General features: G+C 33.4%; 1 protein-coding gene across 1 annotated transcript; it reads right to left on the bottom strand.

Moving 5' to 3' along the window:
• Positions 1-2698: 2698 nt before the first annotated feature.
• On the bottom strand, positions 2699-10536 carry LOC140863551 (ABC transporter G family member 24-like). The gene is made up of 14 exons (XM_073267057.1): positions 10049-10536; positions 9834-9910; positions 9054-9314; positions 8564-8627; positions 8340-8486; positions 8158-8192; positions 7908-7981; positions 6799-7715; positions 5841-6137; positions 5135-5623; positions 4613-4761; positions 3975-4264; positions 3759-3892; positions 2699-3189 (listed from the first exon to the last, which is right to left on the bottom strand). Exons 1-14 carry the CDS (start codon positions 10297-10299, stop codon positions 3033-3035), a joined length of 3342 nt encoding a protein of 1113 aa, XP_073123158.1. The 5' UTR covers positions 10300-10536; the 3' UTR covers positions 2699-3032.
• Positions 10537-10784: the final 248 nt, after the last annotated feature.

Here is a 10784-nt window from a genome sequence, read left to right on the forward strand (position 1 = left end):
TTATAATTAAATAAGAGGCTTGCGAATTGACACAATGTATTTATAATTAATAACAAAGAAACTATATGAAAATAATTTATTCCTTCATTGCACTTATATTGTAATAGTATATACAAATAATTATCATGAGGACAATTCAAATAGTATATTATAATAAAAAGTTTTGCAACAAAAATAAATGATTATAGTAAAAATTATATAGTATTTTCAAAATATTTAAAGTAACTAGACAATTATTAAAAATTTCAATATTTATTTCAATTATTTATTATGATGGTCTATTTCAAAGTTCTATGTGTTTGATAATATATTCTATACTTATATTATTTTTTCATGATTATTGTATTAGTTTGGTTGTTTAAAAAATGGTTACATTATTTCAAAGAAAAACATTGGTCATCTAAATTTATTATTATGCAGCTTATAAACCAATAATTGTTAATATTTCTTTACGAAAAATACATTCTAATATAAAAATAAAACATCATACATTTAGATGATCACTTTAATAAATGAAATGTTATGCATATATAGATTAATATAAACGTAGCAAATTATAAACATTCATTACTTTTAATAGAGTTAAATAGAATAGTTAGATAAAAATGATTTAAATGATTGAGAAAATAAAACTATCAATTATCATTAAATAATACTTAGTAAAAAAGTTGAGCAAAAATTATTTATTTACAAATAATACTTTGAATATGTAAATTATTATGTCAAGGAGATATTTATTATATTTTATACTTTTGTATAAAAAAAATATTTTGTTAAAATATTTCCTCATTTTTTTATGTTTACATGTATTTTTTTAACACAGTGATAGGGTTTAGTAATATGTCAATAATCAAATATTTTCATGAAGTAAATAAAATGAAAACAATAAATCATACTGCCTATTAATAAATGTTTATAATTAAAAATTTATTATAAAATTATCTTTATTATAATTGTTATCTTTAATTGTTAGTTGGTAAAAGAAAAATAAAAAAATGTTGATTAAATATGATAAATTTAGAACGAATATTAATATAATAATCAAAACTATTAATTAATAATACATGAAATTATAATTTATATAATAATGATTAAGAAAACATTTATTTAAGATGATAAGATATAATTATTAATTATAAAATATTATATTTTAAAATATATTAAATGAAATAACAGAGAAAAATTTTGTTGAAGACAATATTTTTTTTATATATATTTCTTCCTAAAATATCTACATACACTACATTTAAGTGATAAATAGATCGATGTATTTTAATGTGATGACATAATAATTAATGTATTGTTCTGAAATTAACTACTATTAAAATTATGTTAAGTTATTTAAATTTAAAAATAAATTATAATTTAAAAATGAGAAAAAATTTTGTAGTGACGTAAATTGGCATGACACCAAAAATATTGAAATAAATTGGTATATAATAAAAATCAATATAAAACATTAAATTTAACAATATAAATAATACGAAGATTATTATTGAAAAGTAAAGCTTAAAACTTAATTCACGTCTATCAAAAGAAACTTAACATCCAAACTCCTTGATGTCTTATCTTCAATCTCATTTCTACTTAATGTTTACATATTTAAATTTGCAATAATAACAAGATTAAATCATCTACACTAATTTATGATGAAGAAACGAGGAGAATTTAATATTTAATCAAAACCAAACCCTCGGAATAATGGGTTTATTGTGTTGGTTGTGATGTTGTGGAAGGGTTGTTGGATTGGGGTTTAATTATAAATGATATAAATCGTGTGGATCTGGCAGTGAGTGGAAATCACCCTCTCGGACTCCCAAATCTGACCGGAAGTTGGAACCCTCATTTTTCTCGGAGTTAATGTAGGATTCCCTTTTCAAATTCTTCATATTTATATATTTCTTTTCTTGTTAGTGTAATTTACTGATATGTAGGGGATATTTTTACATGTGCATAATAATTATAGGGTGTTCATCATCATACTTGAAATATCGATTACGGAGTACATTTAACATCCAACTATGGAGTTGATCAAACATCAACAACACTATGCTCATCAAGATGGTGTTCGAATGAGGATGAAGTGATCAAATCCAACAGTGTAATCAGTAATGAAACACATTAATTGAACATGCAATTAGATATACTTGAATTTAAATTAATTTTTATATGTTGGAAGAGTCTGAATTTGAAATTTTCATATTTATTCGACCCAATTTGATGTATTGTGTTTGTTATATTCAATTTATGCTCTTTATTTATTTTGTTGATTGAATTTACTAAAAATTATAGTATTTTTCATCAAATTTTGAAAAAAAAAAATTAAAATTTAATGTGTTCAAGATACCGAACGTGATAGGCCAAATGCCAAAAAAAAAAAATGAATGAATCAAATTAAAACAAAACAATTAATATTATTTGGGAAGTATAAATTAATTTCTCTTGTGTAATTAGTCTATGAATGTGAAATTTGTAAAAGTGGAAAATTAAGAATAAAGAATAAGATTTTTATTAAAAATATTTTGTTAAAGAAAGACAAGCGATTGTTTGTGAAAAGTAATAATTTTTTAAAGAATTTTGGAATCAAACTAATATTTAATGGTTGCGTGTAAGACTTCATGTAAAACTCTATGTACGTCTAAAACTTAAATTTGATGGCAAAGTAGAGTAAGATCGCAGAAGGTCAAACACAAGTACGAAAATAGCAATTTTCCATACTTTCTTATAAAATTTTTTTAAAAAAATCATCTTATTCTTTTAACAATACAAATATACAATATCATACATCACGGGTTCATGTACTTTATTTCACCGTGAAACTCTCCTTTTACACACAACAAGTATCTATTGTTCAGTAAAGAATAATGCAATCTATCACGTAGGTAGAACTAGCTTCTCCAGCATATCAAATCTTCTGCTACAACTGATCTTACTTACATTTCTAATTCCCATAAAAAAATAAAGCAGAAAATTCATGTAACTTTGGCCTGAGATCGCCATATCAACAAAGCATTCGTCTTGTTTTAGGTATGTTACCTCTTTTGGAAAGTTAACATACCGATGAAAGCCATGGCACGGAATCCTACACCAGCAAGAATCAGCATGGATAAATGAAGAACCCAGTGATTTACATTGTAGCCAAATCTGTGGAGTGCGCCACATCGTGTCAGGAGCCACACACCATAGTACCTGAAATCGAAATATTACCAGTACAGCATTATTCATGAATAAACTTGCTCATGTTAGAGAACTCTATCCTTAAGAGTTCACCAAGAGTATAATTCCTGCAAAAACTAAACAGAGGATACTGCAAACAATGCTGACTTTACACCGTCGTATAATTGCAAACAGACTCGTTTAGATGACTGGGGAAGGTAGTAAAACTTCATCCTGTATGGGAGAAATTTTTTGTCCCGAATCAACCCTTTCTCATGCACCCATTATTGGTTTTCCAATTCACGAACTCCTCGCGATGATGAACACAGAACCATATTTATAAGCACGATAGGTACGAATGGTGCCTTGAACACAACCATTTCACATTTAGCTGATATTTATTGTACTTTTTTAAATGCAAATTTCTTCTGGCCTCTCCCGTATTTCTTCATTCTTTTTTAATTTTGTATTATACACAAGGTTTGCCCCGCTCAAGGAACTAAATTTTCAAGCATTAGAAGCTACCATGACAGCATAAGTTGGATCACTATCTGAACTTCTTAGTCTTGAAAATGCTGCATACTATATACAAGAAGTCGTACCGTTCTGCATTGGCAATAACAAATGCTTCGAGTGCCCACTTTGGATAACAAAAGCTACCAACAGTCTTCACGAATTTGCTTCCGTTCAACTGAGTTGCAATAAGAGTCAAAACAACTGGAAGAAGCACTGCGCACTACAGAAAGTGAAAGATCAGTTCCATTGTACTTTTAGCAGCTTAAAACAAAATCAACTACTAAGTGACAGCTTAGATTTACCAGCTGGGAGGGACCTGGTTCAAGAAAGATAGCCAATGCATAAGCTATACCAGTTACACAGTAAACGAGGCAGAGTAAGATGGCGTAGTTGTCAGCAAAGGAAGATTTTGGATTGCTGAAGAAATAAAACATGGAGAGATAGACGACTGGCTTCATCAATACATTGAATAGATCAACTGTGTCCTTGGCCATGAAATGGGCAAAGCTGCTAATGCCGGAAGCGCTCTCTCTCCAGTATTGTAACTTGTCCAGAGAAAACGACCTTAGAGCCGCAATCTTGCACAATAGAGCTGAAATCGCCAATTTAATTAGAAAGCAAGATATAATGAGTCACAAGGGAAAGACAAACACTTTTTTAAGCAAATGAGTGCCTCATCAAGAGATGGTGGTTAAAAAAAAGAATTTCAAATATATGATATTTAAGTAAAATTAATTATGATAACATCAAAGTGGGCGAAAGTTGCAATTTAAGATATCTGAAATTTTTGTTATTTTAGTCCGAATCAGGGGTGGGGGGAAGCAAGGCATCAAAGGGCATTCTTCATCCTTTTTGGGACACAAGCATGGATAATGTTAAAATAATTCATGACATAAACATCAACTAGAGAATGAAAAACCAGGGACCTCGATGAACTTACAAACAGCAATTATGGTATATGTATATGCACCAAAACCAAACGTTGCATCATCTGCATTTGTAAGTGATCCCAAGCAGGCCCCAGCAATTAACAGGATAAGATAATCTACAGCATGTGTTTTAGCTTCTCTCAGTCTCTGTTTACCAAGCCTGAGATTGCCATGACATGTAAATGAGGAGAAATGAATGATGTTTAACAACAAGACGCATAAATCAACATTTAATGATAATAGACATGACGATGACACAAATAAGCTAAAAGCATAACGAGTGTTTAGTTCTATGATTGGTCTTAGAGTTAATGTCACACGTTCGAGTTCAATGAGTTGCAAACAGGTGCATTACATGGCGAGGAATTGTAGGCCAGCCACAGTTTCCATTGATGGTGCACTGATCGAAAAGTGGTCATTGCATTGTTGTACAAATTAAAAGAATTTAAGCACAAATACTATGCAATATTTGTTATAATTTTTGATAAAGCAATAAACTATCTGTACATCAGAAGCGCTTTTTGTTCATGTACCTTCCAAGGAAGTACTTGTACTGTAAGAAAATGTTTGGGGTTTTTCTGTTGGATAAGTCAGTTGACTGTAAGAAGTTGTGCCGTATCCTGTCATGCTTTTGCGCAACATGGGATTTAACATGTTGCCATACTTCCCCAGCAAAGGATCGTTCATCCATGGCAGAATCATGTAACTCATGGTCTCGATCAATGTTCATCACAGGCATTGAAGTTCCATTTGAATCAGTTCTCATATCAGGGGGAATAGGATAGCCATTATGTAGCATCCATCTAAGAGGAAGGTCCTCATAATTAACTCCGGAACTTGAGCTTGTTTTAATTAACCCCTCCAAAATGTCAATAAAGTAATCTGGTGGATTAACACGCTCGGGGACACGGATGCCCAGACCCGCAAAGTATTCTTCAACATTTCTCACAGGTCCATGATACACAGTAAGGCCTCCTTTTGCGAGAAGTATCAAATCATCAAACATCTGGAACAATGCATAGCTGCAACAAGAAAACATATGGAAATAAACAAAAACCTTGTGCAACAATAGGCTTGAACTGAAGAAATTAGATGCCACTCAAGGTTCATATTTTTTTAAGATTTTATCAAAAAAGCATATTCTGCACACTTTACTTCCGCTACATGTTTTGAACAAGGTTATCGTGTTTTGTCTTTTTTGGAACTAAGGATCAAAGTACAATCTACAGTGGTTATTACCTTGGTTGATGGACAACCATGCATACATTTACCCCCTCGAGAGCTTCCCGCCTAAGAGCTCTAAGAAGTAGCTGCGAAGATGAACTGTCCAACCCGGATGTCGGTTCATCTAAGAACAATAGTGACGGTTCCATCACCAACTCCAGGCCAACATTTACTCTTTTCCTCTGACCTCCAGAGATTCCTCGCTTCTCCACTGTTCCAACAATGGAATCTCGTACAGCCTGTAAACCCAAGGAGTCAATGGCTCTTTCAACTATAAGCACCTTCTCTGGCTTCAATAAATCTGCAGATAGTCTTCAAAATTAAAACGTAAATGCGATCAATAATGATTTCATGTTCCAATTATTTTTTACAGTAAAACAGGAAACAAATCCAGAACTCAAGGACTTAGTTCCAACAATAATCTGAATTTTTTGAAGTTCGCTAAACATGTGCTTTTACCATGAGTGAGGTTTTATTTAATTATTTTGGAATATAGTGTGATTAATTTCCATTTTTATCTTTGTTCCTTTGTTTATATGTTGTAGCCTCTGACTAGGAACACCCTTGAATAAATTCTTATAACTCTCTAATAAGAATACCAAGTGGGAAATCTCCTCTTTCATGGACTTGAAGCCGCTAATCATGGAGGTCTAATTTATTAAACTGAATCAAGAGAAGCAAATGTTGCAATTTCGGCGATAATTCGTGGCTTAGCCAAGATCCATTAAATCCATGGGAGGCCATCCAATTGGAAGCTGAAAATATAATGGTTTAAATAATACAGCACTAATAGCAGAATCAGACCATATCGGTGGTTTTGAGCTCATGCAATCATATTAAACTAGACATAAGAAAGGAAAGCTACAGTTTGAAGAGTAATTTTGTGGTTAGTTGAAAACAAGCAATGCATGTCTAGTGTTTTTCTTAAAAACAAATACTGCACCTGCAATATGCTCAGTTTAACTTCACATACCTGCACCTTGCATTGAACCATAGATTCTCCTCCACAGTCAAATTTCCATGCACAATGTCATCTTGTGGAACAAAACCGACAATTTTTCTATATGAATGGATAGATACTGCATTTTCGTTTATCAAAACCAAGCCAGTCACGTTGCATCCAACTGCTTTTCCTGCCAAAGCGGAAAGAAAAGTAGTTTTTCCAGCTCCCGATGGTCCCATGGTAGCCGTAACACGGCCAGGACTTATCTTCCCAGTGACGGACTTCAAAAGTTTCTTACGCTTGCCTTTCAAAGTGACAGTCAGGTCTGTAAAAGCGATCTCAATGATAGGCCTTTTCCTGATTTCATCATTTGTAGCCATCGAAATTAAACCGGAGAAAGTAAGGTTCTTGTTCTGTTGCTGCTGAGCTTTCTCTTTTTCAAGTTGTCCATATGCGTAATTGAAGATCTGACTACGCGTATGAATATCTTTTCCTTTTGAAACTTTGTTTTTGACATCTTTATCTCTTGAATCAACGTTGAATTTGCCAAAATTATCTTCCTTCTCATCTACCGTGTGAATATGAAGACCGGATTCTATTTTCTCTCCTTCGGAACTGGCATTTGATTGCTGAGGCATACCAGAGCCGTCAGCTGATATGGGTGGATATAAATCATCACTCATTTCAGTTTCTGTTTGATTCAAAATTTTGAATTCCTCCGGATTTGAGGGCGTCCGTTTAGAAAATCTGCCAGAAATCTGAGCATGCAATCCAGCCACATGCTTCACAGCAGCGTCTTTGGCAGATTTCCACCTTGTGCGTGCTTGTGTCTTCTCCCTAACGTTTCTCACAGCCGCTTCCCTGGATTTTCTGAATCTCCTCTCACGAATAGTAAGAAGTTGGTCTGAACAATTATATATAATGAGCAAAAGAGTACTTAATGCACCCTGCAATATTGATGGATAGTCGATCAACATCCAACTGACTGAGAAGAAATGGAAAGAGAGGCACCAAGTAAAATGCCATGATTTTAAAGGTTTTCAAACAGTATACCGTAATGGATCCATATCGTAGCAAGGAAAAGATATTTCAAGGAACACAATCAAGCTGTAGTTAATAATCCAAAGAGATTAACTTACAATAAGCATCACTCCAAATAAATGCATATTTTGACTTTCGGTTTTCGGATCACATGTAGTCAACCTGAAGCATCCTGTGTATCAACATTAAACCCAAAGAAAAATATCAAGATAATCCAACATTTCAACATTTAGATATCCAATTTTAATTATACTTCAGAAAATATGCTTCACAAACACATGATGGACATCGAGTTCAAGAAAAAGGATACATTGCATTTTTTCACTCTCCACGAATTGAAGAACTTACGTTTTTCATCAATGGAACCCATTGGACAGTAGTTCCTGAAAATTTAGTACATCAAGTATTAGCAATGAAATACCATGAGCTCAAACAGACACAATAGGTGGTACATCAACAAAAGAAAAAAAGTAAAAAAGTAAAACCAGAGGATCTTGTGCCCAAAATAGTGTAGGAAAATAAATTATTACCCACTGCTGCAAGGTTGTTCAACTGTATTCGTTGGACAATAGGAACCCGCAGAACAGAACACCTCCCTGTTGGTCCGTGCATCAGCCCATATATTTGCACCACCGCAACTATGACTTGATTGTCCTGGAGGTGTTCGGTAAGAATATCTGTACAGACCATTATTTATCAATGTGCTAAAAATCTCATAGAGTGGTAGAAGCATAATAAGAAAATTTGAACTCACGGATCGCATATGCCTGTAGTTTTATTGAGCGTTGCAAGTGGGCAGTGGGAACCCAATGGACATGCTACAGATCAAAATGGCATGATCAGAGATGTCCTTGTATGATCATAAAAGATCATGGAGTAATATCTCAACGCTTAATGCATGTTACAGCAGACTTAAAAAATAGCTAACACAGCACAAAAATAGAGAAAGACATAGAGAAAGACACGAATATAGTCAACCCAGGAAGTTCTTTTTTAATAATAAGAAGAGTAATGGAGGCACACAGAGAACTGAAGATGTTTATTTAGTTTTTATTTATCCAAAAACGCATATGGATAAGAAATGGGTAAGAAAGAAATGGATTTCAGGTGCAAGGCAAGCATGTTCAGAACAAATGGAAAATTTCAGACATTATCCTTTATCGATACACAAAATTATGATATCAGCATATGCACAGTGAGTAATTGGAACATTACAAAAAACATTAGTAATTTCGAGGGCTTACGTATCATGCAGGTGATGCTAGATGGGCAAAAAAAGCCCTCACAGCAAGATTGGCAATCAGTTCCTCTTGCAGGTACTTCCTGAGAATTTCTAAGATCAACTTGCTCCTCAGTATCGGTCATACAAGCCCATCCCGGTTCACAACCAGCAACCCAATTGGTCGAGTTACAATTCCGGTTTGGTCTCGCACTATTCATCCCATTCAGCAAATTATTAAAATAAATTTCTACTTCTGCCGCTGTGCATAACCGTCGACTAACATCTGCCATTGAACAGATAAAAGCTTATAAAAAAATAAGACCCCTGAACAAACTAGAAAGCATACAAAAACATACAAGCTAGCAGAAGAATTTCATATTTAGGCAAGGCCTAGCCACTAGCAGGTTTCTTTCGAGAGAACATGTCAACATATGAAACTAATCAAGAATGATGCACAATCGATCATTCAATGGATCTTTTGCTTCATAACATTACTATTCAACCCATTTCAACATCCATTATGTGTTTCCAACCATAAATCCGGATCCAAATCTCAGTAAAACATGATCAAATTCACATTAAACACATATCACCACAACCAAAAAAAAAAAAGAAACATAGCATCCAACAAGCCAGCTGAAACTTCATATGAACACCTTTCCAAAATGAATTTTGAGCTGAAACATATCATAAATTCTAAAATTTGACCCCGAAACCACAAACTCACACCGACTCATTGCGCATTAGCAATCATTATTTTGGCTTCATTGTACAAAACAGTGAAAAAATTAAGTGACATCACCTCCGACTTTGAGCATACAATCAGCCAAGAAATTCCAATCTGAAGAATAATTAAAGGCCTTATCCCAATCAGCTTTCCTGCTCCATACAAACCAAAACACCCCAATAAATGAACACAAAAAACCCATCAAGAACCAACCTTCACCTTCCATTTTCACTCATCCATACTCTGGAAAAAACAAAACCAAATGAAATAAAAAAAAAAAAAACATTTACGGATCCTCGATGCAAAAGCTGTATTTTTGCACAAGTTGGCTGGAGAGCAACTCAGTGGTGAGATTGTCGAGCCTGGCGTAAGTTGCTTGAGTCAAGAAATCAAAAGCGCCAGGATTTGGCAGCGGAGGTGGACTCAACCCACCAAGCTGGCATTGCACGAACCGCAGGAAACTGAATGGGAAGAGTGAAACGATGCAGGCATAGAAAAGACATGTGAATACAGAAGAACCCAGCAGCTTCCTTCTTCTCATTGCTCAATCTTTCACAAGTTGCAGAGACCAGATAGATTCAAACTATGCAGATCCCAATGAAGATGTCTGTTGGGCAGCAAAGACTCAAGACTCGAGACTCAAGAGAGATGTTGAAGAAGATCATTCGTTTTCGAGCCTTTGGAGTAAACAAATTTTGTGAGGAATAGTCAAAGTGACGCATGGGAACACATGGCGTTTGATTTCATATGATATCCAAATTTTGTAGCTATTTTCCACTTATCGGGTTGTCGGCTCCCATTTTTTCCCTACGGTTTGTCCAAATTTATAGTTTCTAATAATTTTTATTTTTTTCTTATTTATTATACTAAAATATCTCTATTAATTGAGTATCGAAAATATTTAATTGTTTTTTAAATGAATTAAATAGAATATATATAATAAATTTGTGTATATTTTCAATAATTTTTTTTAATTTGTATGAAAATGAAAAATAAGCATGTCAATATATTTGAAACCAGGAATAA

The sequence above is a fragment of the Henckelia pumila genome, chromosome 4, assembly GCF_033568475.1.
Source record: "Henckelia pumila isolate YLH828 chromosome 4, ASM3356847v2, whole genome shotgun sequence".
Classification (NCBI taxonomy): domain Eukaryota; kingdom Viridiplantae; phylum Streptophyta; class Magnoliopsida; order Lamiales; family Gesneriaceae; genus Henckelia; species Henckelia pumila.